Raw genomic sequence first — 17,004 nt, 5'->3', positions numbered from 1 at the left:
ATTTTATCAGATCTGTTTTTTTGCCGTAAAGCAATTCGTTACCTCGCGAGACCTGATATCACATGATACTTCCTAACACTCAGGCCGGCGGCTCGCCGGCCCAAAGTTGCAAGGGTGGTTTTGCGGCTCACAGGCACCAGGGGGGTGTGAGATGACCACCATTCAACACGAAATCAGTAATATAAACATTACAATGACTCCAAAGCTGTTCGGTTAAGGTAAAAAAGTTACTTAGTTCACCTTTAAATGTTCCTTTTATTGAAATGTTGTTAGCCTATTGTTGTTGCATGTGTTTACAGTCCCATTTTTAATATAGACATACATTTAATGTAGATTTCATTTTCATCCATATTCTGATTTCTGTAACATTCTGATATTCAGATTTAATCAAATTTAATGTCAACACAACATGTTCTATCAGTTGTTTTGAATTTCACACATTTATTGAGTGAACTGATGAATTTTACTCATAGCCAATGGCTTTATTCAAATCTTGCCTATTGTTGCGCGCCTTCTTATCGAATTCAAATGATCATCCTCTCCTCTATTTTGCTTGGGAACTAATGTGGTCGGAACCAAAGTTTACAGGACTGCGTACCCTGGAATCCTCTCAAACGGAGCACTTCTAAATTCCGATTAGTTGCCGCCGAACCACGTCATAGCTCATTACCATAAAGTTGACCTGACTTCAACTTCTCCTCACCGCTCTCGCCGTCCAAGATGTGCCGCGCCACCCTCGCCGGAGCTCGCCGCCATTGCCGCCATTGAAAATGAATAGGCCACTTTGACGCTCTCGCCGGCGGCGGTGTGAACGCACAGTTACCCCCAATTTCCACCAACTGCAGAACGGCTGCGGATCCGCTCAGGAACGGCGGCGGAGTCAATAGGTTTCCAAACTTTCCATTAAAGTCAATGTGTGCATTTTCACTGACTGCGGAACGGCTGCGTTCCGACTCCGTTCTGCAGTTGGTGGAAATCCGGTGTGAAGGGCCTGACAATTTTGGACTGGAACGCAGCACAAGACTGCGTGTCCGAAGCGGCGGGGTGAACTTCCAGAACATTCGCCCATTGCAACACTCTCAACTTCCACAGCCTTTGGATTACATTGCGGCTAAGGTGGCGCTACTGAACTGCAGGTATGTGTCAAACAAGACGTTCATTTTAAACAACTTTTTTATCCAGCGAGATCTGGACATGATGTTTTTAATGGAGACATGGATTGGTCCCGGTGCTGGTGAGTCATCTGTTTTTAGCGAACTTTGCCCCACAAACTGTTCATTCATAAGCACTCTGAGGAGTTCGGGAAGAGGAGGGGGAGTGGCTTTGATCTTTAAAAATCGGCTTAAGGTACAAACACTTTCTGCTGGAAGTTTTTCTTCCTTTGAAGTAGGCTACAATCCTTAAAAGTAGAATCTGCTACCACACCATTGATGTGCACACTTGTTTACAGGCACACCCTTGATTTGATTTTATCCCATGGGTTTTCCATTGCATTTCCAATACATAAGCATTGAGGATGCATTTCTCTCTGACCATGTGCCTATTGTGTTCAATGTTAAACTATTTAACTCACTGACTGTATAGGCCTACAGCCAGAACTTCTGGCCACTACTCTCATCATATTGACCCTTTTACTGCAAATAAGTTTTCTGAATGTTACTTGGGAATAGAGCTGGGTTTAGATTCAAATTTCAAGAATCGATTCGATTCCGATTCTCAAGATCTTGAATCGATTATCATTATTCGATTCGATCCGATCCGATCTGATCCGATTTTCGAGATTTAGATAAGTGTTTTTGTTTTTTCCAGCTGTTACCTGAATTACAGGACTGTAGTTATGCAACATATTGATACTATTAGGCTATTATAGACATTTAACTGCTTGTTTTGAACTTCATGCATGTGTATTGAATGTTAAACAAGTTCATAATGATAACAAACAAGACTGTTTGTTATCGTGGTGATGTAGCTAGCCTGCAGAGGCTTCGCACAGACAGTGAATGAGAGAGATCGGCAGAGCGCGTGCGGATTGCGTCTGTCTTTGAAGTCATATGTATTCGTGAAAAAGGTTGCCGTGTCAAAGGAAAGCGAAATATTTGTCGTATCATCCTTTTAACGTTCACGTCACGGGTATTTACCATAAATGCGCGTCAGGAGCAGCCCTGGTCAACATTCCACAGCGCGAGGAAGCCGCGGGGAAATAAAATCAGCGAGTCACGCATTGAATCAATGCCATATTGGTCTCTAATAAGTGAAGCATCAGTTTCAGCGTTACCCATGCGACGCATTGCTGCTCAGCTGAGCCTTCAAAAGTGGAACTCAAAGTTAAAAATAATTAACACCTTGTTTCATCACATCTCTTTTAATGAATCAGCTTTTTTACTCACTTAAAGCCCGTTGTTGTAAGTGTGCGCGCTGAGTGAAAGCCTTTAAATGCGCATACAGGGATCTCCCAGTCGCGGCAAGTTAAAGTTCACGGGGAAAATGTAAGCCTATTATTAAATCGATCCTCTGAGTTACGGATCGATCTTTAGAAATTAATATGAAAATCGATTCAGAATTGGTGAATCGATTTTTTCAACACAGCCCTACTTGGGAAGTAATATCACTGCCCATGATCACCTCTTGAGCCCTGATGAGCTAATATCCTCCTTCAACACATCTTGCTCAGCTATTCTTGAAACTGTGGCCCCTTTTAAACTCAGACACCCTAATTTTAAATCTCAACAGTAGCTTGATGATTCGACCCGCCATCTCAGGCAGGTTTGTCGAAGAGCTGTGCGTAAGTGGAAAAAGGATCACCTCTCAGTCTCTCTAGAAATATTCAGAATTTCCCTGGCCAATTTTCAAGCTGCAGCTAAAAAAAAAACAGGCCTAAGTATTTCTCTGACATTATAAGCAAACATTCCCATCGCCCTAGAACTTTATGTAATACCATAACCTCAATTGTTAAATGTCGAGGCATCCTTCAATAGCTGAGAAGAGTTCTTGAAGTTTTTCCACTGAGAAAATTGACCACATCAGAACACAGTTCACTCCAGTTGTATCTGAAACATCACCACATTTCCCCATTGCTACACCAACTTTTGACCAATTTCAAGCAGTGTCCTACACTGAACTTGTGACATTGTAAAGCATATGAAACCATCAACAGCTCGACATGATCCTATCCCTTCACAGATTATCAAAGATGCTTTTGACGCTATTGGTCCCTCCATTCAATTTATTCTTAACTCCTGCCTTGCAACCGGCACCGTTCCTACATGTTTCAAGCATGTGGTTGTCCAGCCTATGCTAAAGAAACATAATTTGGATGCAAAATGTCTTAATAATTTCCGGCCTATCGCTAAACTGCCATTTATTTCAAAAATTTTGGAGAAGGTGGTTTAACACAGATGCTTCCATACCTCAACTCAACAGAGATCCTAGAGCCATTTCAATCTGGGTTCAAAGCCCGTCACAGCACTGAGACAGCCCACTTAAAGGTGACAAATGACCTGTTGCTCACTCTTGACTCAGGTGATAATGCCATTCTGCTCCTGTTGGATCTTAGTGCTGCATTTGACACTGTAGACCATGGCATATTACTAGAGCGTCTCGAACAATGGGTTGGTATTAAGGGTATAGATCTTAACTGGTTTCACTCCTACCTCCACCAAAGATCTTTTTCTGTATCCATAGGCCAGTATTCTTCATCCTCTGCCCCTGTGTCTTATGGTGTCCCCCAGGGATCCATTCTGGGTCCAGTACTTTTTCTGCCTTTACATGCTCCCCCTAGGTAACATCATCAGAAAATTCAATATTGCATTCCATTTCTATGCAGATGACTCCCAACTTTACATCCCACTTAAATCCGGCAACTCCATGCCTCTTTTAGACTGTTTGAAAGAAATTAAAATCTGGATGGCTAACAATTTCCTTCAGTTAAATAACAAAACTGAAGTTATTGTCTTTGGCCCTTCAAAATAAAAAAAATTCCATTCCTGCCAACCTTGGCTCCCTTGTACTATGTTAAATCCCATGCACATAACCTGGGTGTTATTTTAGACTCCCATCTTAACCTGCACAAACAAATATCATCTGTTGTAAAGACTAGTTTTTACCAATTAAAGGTGCTCTATGTAACTTTTCTACTAAAATGAATCCTTTTTTTATTGCCTGTGTGTGAAGGGGTTGTAATCACACATTAAAATGATCCACTTGTCGAGTTTTGCTATTACCTCTGAAGGCCAGTCTTCCTATTTCTATGTGAAGTCTCCGGGTCGGATTTACCGCGAAATCCAACGGATGTGACGTGCATGCGCGCTCCCGAGCCTCTCTCCTTATATACAGTCTATTGTAGACGGTCAGGGAGTTACGTCCGGTTAAAGGCGCACGTTTTTCGGCTTATATCTCAGTCAATCTTTGATCAATATTCCCAAGACTCTAATCGTTCGTAGTGCTGGACGGGGCCTTTCGAACGAGCCCACCCCCGAGGTCCAACTCGCCCGGCTCCCCGAGTTATAGCCGTTCGAAATCGGGGGTCCCAGCGAACGGCGATCCGGTAGGGGGCATCCCCGAGGCCCGCCACTCTAGCGTTCGGGCAAGGGTTCCCCTGGGACCTCCTCCCCCGAATTTGAGCTCTCTGGGTCTTTGCGTTCCAGAGATACGAGCGATTATCTTCTGAGATCGTGACGTCACCGGCGTCCGCAATTTTGCAGCGCGCCCGATGGTTTTCTGCTAATATCTCCGCGTAAACACAACCAAAAACTATGGAACTTCTATGGTTCTTTTCAGCTCGACTAGATGGTCCCAACGAGCTCGGTGCTCGCCGAATCCGTCAAGTATTCGCCGAGATATTTGCGTAATAGACGGTATTGTCTATGAGTTCGAGCACGAGCGCTCTTGTAAAATTTGGTTGCAATCTGAAACATCACCACTGGAGGCCGCTAAAAGTTACGTAGAGCACCTTTAAGAATAATTTCCAAACAAGTCTGTTTTATCATACAATGATCTGGAAAAAGTCATCCATGCCTTCATAACCTCCCGCCTAGACTATTGTAACTCTCTTTACTTTGGTCTTCCTCCGACACTGGTCGCACGGCTTCAGATGGTCCAAAATGCAGCAGCTAGGCTGCTCACGAATACAAAAAAGAGTGAACACACCTGTTCAAGCCTCCTTGCACTGGCTTCCAGTCCAGTCTAGGATACAATTTAAAGCTCCAGTCCGTAATTTTTCCTCTTTGTCGCCATCTCTCTGTTCGAAATCTGTAACTGCAGTGATTCGCGGAATTATCATCTTTACGTGGGTTGTAAATCGGCATGAAACAGCACGGATGAACACAGTGCTTTGAGGCGAGTGCTGCTGTCAGTCACCGCGCTGTGTGGATAGCCTACTGTCATACAGAATCACAGATTCACTTTTTGAAAGTTTGACCAACATAAGAATTTTCATAAGAAAATGTCTTCTGAACAAGTAAGTAACATCCATTTTTGTTCTGACCAACTAAGGGGGAAAAAGCATTCGACATGATAAGCTTCGTTAGATTTAATCAACGCGATTTACAGCAACCGTGCAAATTATAGCCTACTTTGTTCTCAAATTCATGTTAACAACATCACATCAGCATAGCGTGACTAATGTTAAATTTAATGTGTTTTATGGTTACCTGTGTAGTTCAGAATTCATATTCTCCATAATAGCAAAACGAGAAAGGCACAACAAAGGAAACTCCATAACTGTGTGAATTAAGAAAACGTAACGTACTGTTACACGATTGAACTATTGAAATGTCTTACTTGTTCAGCAGAAAAAAGCCGTCTCTTTTTCCGTTTTGAACCCCTTCAAAACACGGAGTTCACGCACTTTTCAAAAGCCCCGCCGATGTTTAATCCTTGTGTTCGCATGAGACGGTTTCTTTCTCTTTCTCTAGCCACCTTAAATCCGAAGTACGAAGTCTTTTGGGTTTTATAACTGCTGAATCTCCAGTTGACACTGATGATTGTTGTTTGGATCTTTCTGGATGCCATAAGTTTAATCATGTAAAGTGCTGCGAGAAAAGCCTATACACATCTAAACATCTCGTCACGCGCAGTATAGCCGAAGGAGCCGAAACTCCTTCTTTATGTGTACGGGTGTGACGTCATGACGCAAAGACATGCTCGAATTTCCCGCGGAAACCCACCAGTACCACTGGAATTAAAATCATTATTACAAGCTAACCGTTTTGAATCTAGCTATGGCAAGCAGATAGTTTTGACCACTGGCAGAATAAGTTTTTTTTTATATAATTATTTTGGATTATTTTTAACTTAAAAAAGTTACGGACTGGAGCTTTAAAATACTGTTGATGGTTTATAAAGTTCTTCACGCCCTGGCCCCCAGCTACATAGATGGTATTATTCATCCGCATGTAGCCCCAAGGTCCCTCAGATCTTCCAGCCAAGGTCTCCTCAATATCCCAAGGTAAACAAAAAGGTGATAGAGCCTTTTCTATTGCTGGTCTTCAGCTGTGGAACCAATTGCCACCTGACATCAGAAATGCCTCATCAATCACAATTTTCAAAACCAGGCTCAAAACTCACCTATTTACATTGGCCTTCCCTGTGTTTTAACTGTCTTACTTTGTTATGTCTGTAATTAACAGTTTTTCTCTTGATGTCGTCTTAGCTTAAATTATTGATTTGTGAGTGTATTTATTTTATTTTATTATTTTGTGGCTATTGCGCTTTGTTTGGTCAGCGCGAGCTGTTTAAATGTGCTATAAAAATGTATTTTACTTACTTACTTACTTGTTCAGATGACATTTTCCGGTGAAAATTCTTATGTTGGTCATACTTCCAAAAAATAAAATCTGTGATTCTAAATGACAGTATCCACACCGGCGCGGAGACTGACAGCCGCACATTCTCCTCAAAACATTGGATTCATCCGCGCTGTGCGGCACAACCCACGTAAAGTTGATAATTCCGCGAATAACTGCAATTGCAGATTTCGAACAGAGATGGCGAAAAAGAGGAAAACTACGGACTGCAGCTTTAATTAAGATGCAGGATAAAAAAAATTAATCAGGGATGGCCCACTTTACCAGACCAGTTGGCCCATTTTACCTGAAAATAAATTTGCCTGGAGTGCATGATCTCAAAATGTTTATTGGTATATTGCAAATAACACATTATATCAACCCTATTCAAAATGTAATATTATAGCTGGACCTTGAAGTTAACAAAAGTAATAAAGAAGAGAAAAGAAAAAAAAACATCTAGGTATCTAAATGACACGTTTAACAAAAAGTGGCTCACTTTACCTGCATTCACCCTTCTTAAAAACTTGTTTACAGTGTAATAATAATTACTGTGATGTGAAAAAACACTGATATATTATTTTGAATTGTATTATGATGTATACCGTAATGTGAGTATTTCTTGCAGTCTATAATTAAGCTGAATAAAAAAACATTGCATTAATGCTTTACAATATAATAATCACAATGGAAATGACAAAAAATGCTAAACAAAAAAAGCTTTTATTTTTTTTATGAACAATATTTATTCATTTTTATTTTTGTTGTGAGTGTATTTAATGATCCATTTCCATTCAGTGTAACACTTGACTAGTAAGAGACTTAACTAAGACAGCAGTGGTATGATTTACAGAAACAGGTTATCTCACTTTACGTAATGCACTACAATTTGAATCCAGTGCAGTCAGAAAATCTGATTGACCGCTGAAGTTCGTCAATAGGCTAATGCAGCCTATTTAAAATCTAAATAAGATTGAAATTAATAGCACCAATAGTAACGTGTCAGTTACTCATACCTTTGCCCTTTTTTTGGATGTGTCTCCTCGGGCCCCTAAGTAAACCATGCTGAGTGCTGCGCTGATGCTCAACGGGGAAAAGAACATGTTTCCCTCCGCGTTGCTCGCGCTCAGAGCCCGATAGAGATCCAAAGCGAAGAGACTGTTAGCACGAGCGAGACCCTCCATGACTGATGATGGCACTGCTGCAAATACAAGCCAAAACATCAGCTGTAAATACCATTGTGCAACCATCTTTCAATTAACTTATAAATGTATTATTTTACATTTGTAAACGATGTCCTTTCCCTAAAAAAGAAAGCCCTAGTGAAAGCTCATCCCTAAGCCCTAGTGGGTTAGAGCAAATCAGGTAAAGCGTTTGATAAACGCCCAGGCGTGTTTTAAAACGCCCCCTTGATTGGGAAACGCCCATTAGTGTTCAGAGAGCCTGTCCCACCCATAGACAGTAAAAGAAATGGACACAGCGACCCCATAGACTTCAATGGAGAAAAGTGAAGTCAATTAGAAGCACTCACTTCCTGATTGCCAAGCGTACTGTGCATGCTCAAACTGAGCTTGACGACGTAGATGTGACGTGAGCAACCTGTCTGACAGTTGTACGTCTTCTAGTAGCGGTGCCAAGAGGAATCTGAATCATTCCCTTCCGAATCTTGCAGACTAGAGCCGGAGATCGTAAGTATTAGCTGTCCATGAGCTAGTAGCAGGAGCAACTTTACAACTCTCTATGGGGTTCTCCCTTGACTTTATGCCTCCACGTCCCCCCGATTGTGCGCGAGCTTCTACTTCTGTCTATACGGTAATTTCTCTACTGCGCGACAGAGTCGCGTGTTATGACGCAATCGTTAGCCTATTTTTACAAAAACTGCTTCTACGGGGCCATAACGTAAGATACAAGGTAATGGAGCCTTTTATACATTGTCGTGTTTCTTTAGAAATAAACAATGGACAAATGGAGTCTTTAAACGCCTCAGATGTAAAGTTATTCGCTGTCAAAGTGACGCCAAAATGAATGGGAGTCAATGGAATGCTAACAGCAGGTGAAGGCTTTTTAGCCAATGGCGGCCCCAGGTGAGACTTTAGTTTCCGACTGGTGGATTACCGGGTCCCACCAGGTTTTTACACTTGACTGTCGATTGACATGGACTGCATTTGGTCTAAGTGTTCAAGTGGGCATGAAGATTTAATGTCTGTTTTGTTTGTATATTTGTTTGATTTCAATAAAAAAATCAAGTGGCATGAAGACAGCAAGAGAGTGTAGAACCTTTGATTTCCCCTATGCACTCCCAAATGTGAGCTGTATTTACACATTTTGAATTTCAATACTTTGCACATAGATTTCTAAATGTCTGTACAGAAGTCCCTATGTAATGGATGACAAAAATGTGCTTCTATTTAAAGTAATACAAAGCAGTTGTAAACGTTTTACAAAATACACCTCATCTCTGCAGCAATTCAATATGCAACACTTTTCGTTTTACTTCCAAATTGTAATATCTAATTAATTGACCTTGCACTGCAAAGTTTCCCTGACATCTCATTAGGCTTGTTTGAGATGCGCCTTGCCTCGCCTGAAATGTAGTCGAGAGTAGGCGGCTGCAGTGAGGGAAGGAGTGAAAAAAGTGCAGTAAGCCGGACAGATCTCTCTTCTCGCAGTGGATCAGACACCTGTGAGATCAAAGGCGGATATCGCGGGATTCACGCCCGTGCACGCGGTGTTGCTAATAAACTGGATGTAATTTAAGTTTTGTTGTTTTTATATGAAAATAAATATAATGAACAAGACACCCAAAGTACTTATTTAATTCCATTTTAAATAGGCCTACGCGTTTATCAATAATTTTTTCTTTAATACAGACATTACATCACATAGATCGCAATGTCAGAGAGTTTGGGAATATCCACACATAATTTATCCACATAAAACATGATATCAGAGTTTTAAAATCATGATTTTAAAACAGAACAATACATCACGGTTGTTTAAACCAATGAGCATTAAGCTGTGCCGTCAGCAAGTCGTTTCCGGTCGTTTCCCATCGTGCTTTTGATCAGCGCAGTCGGTGGAGAGCAACCAAGGGGGTAATCCATCAGCCGGAAGTTGAAGCTGCCTCCGGGGGCTGCCATTGTAGCTGGCTATCACCTGCTGTTAGCATCCCATTGACTCCCTTTCATTTTGGCGTCATTTTGACAGCGAATAACTTTACATCTGAGGCGTCCAAAGACTCCATTTGTCCATTATTTATTTCTAAAGAAACACGACAATGTATAAAAGGCTCCATTACTTTGTATCTTACGTTATGGCCCCGTAGAAGCCATTCTTGTAAAAATAGGCTAACGATTGCGTCATAACCACGGGACGCTCTGTCGCACAGTAGAGAAATTACCGTATAGACAGAAGTAGAAGCTCGTAGGCAATCGTTTACTGTCTATGAGGCAATCGAGTGGACATGGAGGCATAAAGTCAAGGGAGAAGCCCATAGATAGAGAGTTCATAAAAGCAACGGGACAAAATATTTCAACAACAGATTTGTTTCAGATTTCAATTCAGATTTGTCTCCGCACAGCTACTAGAAGGTCAGAACGGTTGCTCACGTGACAACTACGTCGTCAAGCTCAGTTTGAGCCTGCGCAGAACGCTTGGCTATCAGGAAGTGAGTGCCCATGTTGGGCTTCAACTCTCTCCGTTGAAATCAACGGGGTCGCTGTGTCCATTTCTTTTACTGTCTATGAGAGCAACTGTGCGCGACTGCAGAATCCGACACGTGCGCCTTGCGGTCAAAGAGTATAGAAGATCAATAGAGTCAATATACCTTCTTTGCTGCGGTCGCGAGAGTTTTTTGACATATGTCAGCATGACATCAGAGCAAGGCGGACCATACTCGGACACATTTCTAACCGGCATGCATCTCGCGCTGATCGGTTATCTGCGCAGATTTTGCTCATCTCAAACAAGCCTATTATTTCTGAAGCTCTGAAGCGGTATTGGAGAATGTGTTGATTTAGTGTGTTTCAGCTGCATTATCCATTTTTTAGCAAACAGAAACATCAGCCTGCTTAATGACTGTATTTTGATTTACTTTTTGTCTCGGCTTAGCCTGGCAAGCCAGACCTACATCAAGATGTCTCAATCCAAGGGGCGGGATAAACGGTTGTCTTTCAATATCCCTCGGCACGCAATAGGACAGCGCTACAACCAACCAGAGCAACGAACGGCTGTGGCTGTGTGAGTCCCATGCGTTTTTCCACCAGCGGAGCTAGTTGATATATTAAACTTTTGCCGTATCCGATCGTCAAAACTCCGAACACATCTTCCTTTTTTAAGAATGACTTAAGTGACGTTCTCTTAACTCCAAGTCCTCCAGAGTCGCAGGCAAATCCGATTCGAAAGACCGCTGTTCACCAGCAGCATCTTCTTTGTTTATTGGGGAAATCACCTATGGAAATCACGCGGAACCATCACATCTCTGCCGTCATTGTTAAGCCCGCCCACCAACTCTATTCACGATGTGATTGGCCTGACCAGAGTTTGGTTTTTCCAGCTCGAAAAGCCAACGGAGAGTTGCTAGACCACATTTTGCTGCAAAATAATTTTTGCTGCCGCTAGGGTGCGTCTAGATTTCTAGGCTAGTCTCGGCTAGCAAATATGCACAAAACAATACTGTGATAGTCTTAAAAGCATTATCAAAAATGTGTTGAAAATGTATTGAATTGTGAGCCATGCATTTTCCATAAAAAGTGTTAATTTCTAAATGTATGTATTTCAAGTAAATCCATTATCTTTGTGTTGTGGCGCTTCCTCTTAAAAACCGAACACACAAAATGTGAATTATTTAATAATAGTATTTATTGTTTATATTTTGGTGTTAAGACAAACATCACAAATTTAAGATGATCCTCTGAATCTGCCAAAGAAGAGGATGCTGTTGGTGGGGTTGTGCCTGATGTAGAATAGGAACGGGTGATCTGCCATGAAGTGCTCTTCTCGAAACATACAGAAGGCCACAATGGCTGCTGTAGCTGCTGCCGCCTCTGTGCCTTCTTCATTCACATCAACAAATGCCTTGTGGGCCACCGCTGAAATGGAGAGGCCACCCTGAGCGTTCATGCCTGTTAGATCAGCCTTTCCATCCTGGAACACAGAAGTCATCCCCATCCCCATCAATGTTTCTACTAAGGAGCTCTCAACCTCCAGTTTGAACTTTGGCAAATGGACTATGATATCTGTCTGGGTGTCCATATTGTTTCTGTTGGTCCATTCATGAAGCTTGTCAAGGGTCAACTCACTCTCCAGCTGTCAAACACACATATGCAAATACTGTTGAGTCTCTGAACATACAAGATACCAAATATAATCAAGAGGATCAGTACAAAAAACATTTTGCCAACCTTCAGAAGAGGGTCAGAGCCATCCTGAGTTTCCTCAGGAAGAAGAATCAACATGCTGAGCTCCTCCTTTACATATGGCAACTCCAGCACTTGCAAGCGGTGCTCATAGATGTAGTTGAAGGGGAACTTTTTCTTCTGGTACATCATTTGCACTGGTCGGCTCTCATTCTGATACAAGACAGATACATGTGCAAATGAAAGAGTGAACAGGAAGAATATGACTCTCTGTCAAGTAGGTATGATGTAGTACATCAAATCTAAGGACGTACCACTGCAGTTGTACAATATTTTGCAAACAGACTTTGATTTTGATTCAGCACAGAAATGATTCTGTGTGAAATAATAATTGCACCTGGTTTATTTTAAATGGCATTTCTTTAGTGTCTTGAGCATTAAATCTCTGCAGCCAGTTCCCTTTGAAGTAGATGGCATTAACCAGAGCTAGTCTGGTCATTCCAGTCACCATTCCTGGTTTGAGAAGATCTCTGATTTTATCTGAAAAACACAAGTTTGTGTTTCTGACTTCACATCTGACTTTTTAAAAAGGTTTTCTAGCAACAGGTCCAAAGGGATTCTTTTATCAAAAATAGAACTGTATAACTGTTCTTCTCACTCTCAGTCTGCTCTTCCACCCATGTGTTAATGAGCTGTCTTGACTTGTCCGATGCTCCAATGAAGTCCACAGCCTGAAGGTCAGCGTGGTACAGCTTCAGGGTGGACTCCAAATACTCCTGCAGGACACATGACAACAAATTCAGCAAAAAAGAGGCCTTAAGAAAGACCTCAAGATTAGAAAGTTAAACAATAATGGAGCCAAAATGTTACATATATCTTGGATTAGCCTCAAATGTCATATTGTTAAAGGCAGAATGGACTCACAGGTAAGAAGCTGAAGGTTTTCTCTCCATAGAGGCGGTTGGCCAGTTTGAGGATGTAGGAGGCTGATGGACTGTTGATTGATGAGGTGAGGGTCTCAAAATGAGAGTGAACATCAGAGACAGAACTGAAAGACAAAACCTGCACAGAGAAATAATTTTTAAATAATAATTGTGATATATGCCAATAGTGTGAGTGCAAAGGTTTTTCAGTACATGTATATTAACTGTGTTTGTTTACACAGGAGAGGCTTTGCAAATATTTTACAATACTGGCATATTATCATAGATTTCTCTTTTATTCAAAACAAAAACAAAAACATGCCTGTGGGAAGACTAAGCTACGAGTGTGCACTGAAGAGCCTGTTCTGAGCACATTTATTGCAAGGAATAAAACTAAATCAAGGATTTCATGTAATTGTCATTGAAGTTTGAGGTCCGATGTCAAGCCAGAATGTATTATCTAAATGAGTCTGTAATTAAAACAAATACATGCAACATGTTCAGGGTAGGCACAAGTTGGCCTTTGTGGCTACAATCTTGAACACTTTATTCTAGGTCCATTTTAGTTGTTTTTTCTTTAGTATTTTGAGGCATTTTCTTGAACTATAAGCTTCTTCTAAAAGAGCCACTGGTGGAGAGTGAGAGAGCAGCTGTTATCATTCGTTTACATTTGTTTACATACTTCACCTCTTCCTCTCTCTGTTGAGTCAGTCGCTCACTGGTGGTTTCACAATGTGCATGCACTCTTTGGCCATTAAATTGTTCTGCTGTATCTAGTTAATCTATAAAAAGTTAATACTTTGCATTCATTATTGAAGCGAATTGCAGTCTAAGCATATTCAACAACTTTCTAAAAGACTAAAAACATCTTATTGACAATGTATTCAGTCAGCATAGACACTGCTGTGTTCATGCAAAGAACATTGCCATTTTCTAATATGCAGTCAATATGTAACTGCAGACTACTTCTTAACAAATACTTCTACCATGAATTTATTTGTAGGGAACTGAACTCATTTAAACTGAACGACAATAGGTTATTCTGAAAGAGAGCACTGTTTGCTTTGGAAATTGTAATGAGATGCCCACATCAACATGAATGATGAACAGAAATGACAGGAAGAATAATGATAATTCAAAGAAACTCAAAGTTACACAGAAAAAAAAATGTTAAAACTGTCGTAATGTTTTCTCAACCCTAAAATGAAAGCTAATTTATGAATGAAAGCATTCTCAAATAATTTTTAAAATAATTCTCAGGCTCTATGATAATTAAATGTATTATTCCCCCCCACAAAATCTAGCTTAAACTTACTGGGTAACCATTGCATAACTGTGTGCCATTGTTTGAATATGATGAATGCATCTCTGTACTAAGCTCAAACAATCAGCAAGTGTTTAATCTTATGACATCTGGGCCTCGCCCCATTTTTCAATCATAGGGTTGTTTTTCTCCTTGTTTTGGGTTGTGTTATGTTTTCAAGCAGGATTTCCCAGTCACCGATTTTGCGTAATAACTTGTAGATTTCACAATTACAAAAAATGGAAACCCTCACAGCCCTTGCTTGTTCTCCTGCCGCCTATACATTATACCTTTGCCATTTCTTTGGATGTGTCTCCTCGGGCTCCTAAGTAAACCATGCTGAGTGCTGCGCTGATGCTCAACGGGGAAAAGAACATGTTTCCCTCCGCGTTGCTCGCGCTCAGAGCCCGATAGAGATCCAGAGCGAAGAGACTGTTAGCACGAGCGAGACCCTCCATGACTGATGAATGATGACACTGCAAAAAAAAAAAACCAAGCATTATGATAGCACCATAATTTATCCCATCGTTACAATAGCGCTTCTGACAAAACAATTAGCCTTCATGTCAGATAATCTGTCAGAGAAACGCGGAAGTCGCAAAGTCGTACATTGTTCATTACTATGGGAAACAAAACTGCAGTTGTGTGCGCCGTTTTTTAGACACACATATGTGTATTGATTAAGTAGCTTATTACTTACATTTTATGAAAGATGCTTGTCCCAAACGTACGTCCGTGTGAAAGAGAAACCTGCCCCAGAGTCATGGGATATAAATGATCAGCAACGCCCATAAAGAGCAGAAAAACTAGACAAGCAAACTGCAGAAGTTAAGCTTGACATATAGCCTAACAGGTGAGTCAGTCTCACACTCACCCGCCCTTTTATTACCTTTTTTATATGCTTCCCTTATTTTACTGCATGATGTCCAGCCAAGTTCAAAAGTGAATAAAACATTTGTTGGAATGGTTGTGTGCTTTCTTTGGAGAGAGACAGAAAGAGAGCGAGAGCGAGTGAGAGAGTGGACAATAGGAAATAGACTTTATGTTTTGTCAGCAACACAACGCAGATGCATTCAATGAATGTGACAGCTCTGGACTAATCAGTTGGACTTTGTGCATAAAGGCTGAGTCACACAGTTGGATCAGAGGTTCTGCGCAATAAAACCGTCAAAGGCCTTTCACAAAAGCTGTGTTCGTCAGAAATGCTTCTTCCATCTAGTGTTTTTCTGTAGCCTATCAAAATGGTTCTTTGTTTTTTTATTGATCTATTGGGCATAAACTATTGATTTATTCAGGATAACCGAGGTTTCTACCTTAAGAGATAACACCAAAAATTTGTCAGGATAAGGAATTTTGAATGAAAGAGTTGCACATTAAGTACAGATTGAGCAACTGAAAATTGGACATTGCTCTGTTAACTTAAGGTTGGACCTATACACACACACACACATTCTTGTAGATCTCTTTTTGTAGATCAACATTCATTGACACAATACAATCTCTAGCTCCTAACCCATACAACTAACTGCCTAACCTGAACCCTTAACCCTAAACCTATCCCCTTAAGTCTTTACCTTCAAACCGGCCTTTAAAGGGGTCTCAGAATAGTTTGGGGTCAGTAAGACTACGTTTTTACAAAGCGGAATTTATTTATATATTATACCATATATAAACAGTAAAAACAGTGATAATGTGTCTTCAGTGTCAGTCCTTCAGAAATCTTTATAATATGCTGATTTGGTGCTCAATAAATATTTCTTATTATTATCAATATTGAAAACCGTTGTGCTGCTGAATGTTTTTGTTTATTTTTTTGAGGATGTATTGATAAATAGAAAAAGTTCAAAAGAACAGCAATTAGTTGAAATAGAAATCTTTTGTTGCATTATAATCGTATTTCACTTTTGATCAATTTAATGTGACCTTGCTGAATCAAACTATTAATTTCTAGATTTTTTTATCTTACATTATTCAGCAATTATACAGTCTACTAAACAAAACAGCTGAAAACCCTTTGATTGTGAACAATAATTATTTTTAAGAGCTGAGTAGACAGAGTACTGTAATTTAAATATATAGCCTATATATTTAATATGCAAAGTAGTGAATAAGTACAGAATGCTTGAGGACTCAACAGCAGCACATCAATTAGCCTATACAGTGTAGGAAAATAAATTACAGGGGATTAGGCTTACTGCGATAGTCAGTGTTGCCGGTGTTACCGGTGTTACTGATGCTCAGCCGAAACACCGATTAGGCAAGGCAAGTTTATTTATATAGCACATTTCATACACAATGGTAATTCAAAGTGCTTTACATAGAAGAAATTAAAAAGATCAAAAGAAATAACAATCATTAAAACAGTTTAGAATAAAGAAATTAAAATAATCAAAACAAATAAGAATAATTAAAAGAGTTTAGAATAAAAAAATAAAATAAAGTACAGTAAAAACAGTTGGACGAACAGTGGCACAGTGCTCATTCAGTAAATGCATAGCTAAACAGATGTGTTTTGAGTCTGGATTTGAATGTAACTACTGTAGGAGCACATCTGATCTCCTCTGGAAGCTGGTTCCAGCTGCGGCTGGCATAATAGCTAAAAGCAGACTCTCCGTGCTTAGAGTGTGTATAACGTGATG

General features: G+C 40.4%; 1 protein-coding gene across 1 annotated transcript; it reads right to left on the bottom strand.

Annotated features, from left to right (window-relative positions):
* Window positions 1-11,620: 11,620 nt before the first annotated feature.
* serpinb1 (serpin peptidase inhibitor, clade B (ovalbumin), member 1) lies at window positions 11,621-15,314 on the bottom strand. The gene is made up of 7 exons (XM_056259946.1): window positions 15,066-15,314; window positions 14,656-14,841; window positions 13,064-13,201; window positions 12,798-12,915; window positions 12,537-12,679; window positions 12,185-12,352; window positions 11,621-12,089 (listed from the first exon to the last, which is right to left on the bottom strand). The coding sequence occupies exons 2-7, from the start codon at window positions 14,821-14,823 to the stop codon at window positions 11,682-11,684; spliced, it is 1,143 nt and encodes a 380-aa protein (XP_056115921.1). The 5' UTR covers window positions 14,824-14,841; window positions 15,066-15,314; the 3' UTR covers window positions 11,621-11,681.
* Between the last annotated feature and the right edge of the window lie 1,690 nt (window positions 15,315-17,004).

Source organism: Rhinichthys klamathensis, unplaced genomic scaffold, assembly GCF_029890125.1.
Source record: "Rhinichthys klamathensis goyatoka isolate OS25496 unplaced genomic scaffold, OSU_Roscu_1.1 h1tg000170l_1, whole genome shotgun sequence".
Taxonomy (NCBI): Eukaryota; Metazoa; Chordata; class Actinopteri; order Cypriniformes; family Leuciscidae; genus Rhinichthys; species Rhinichthys klamathensis.
The sequence above is the reverse complement of the archived record's forward strand: the minus strand, read 5'-3'. Positions and strand labels throughout refer to the sequence as shown.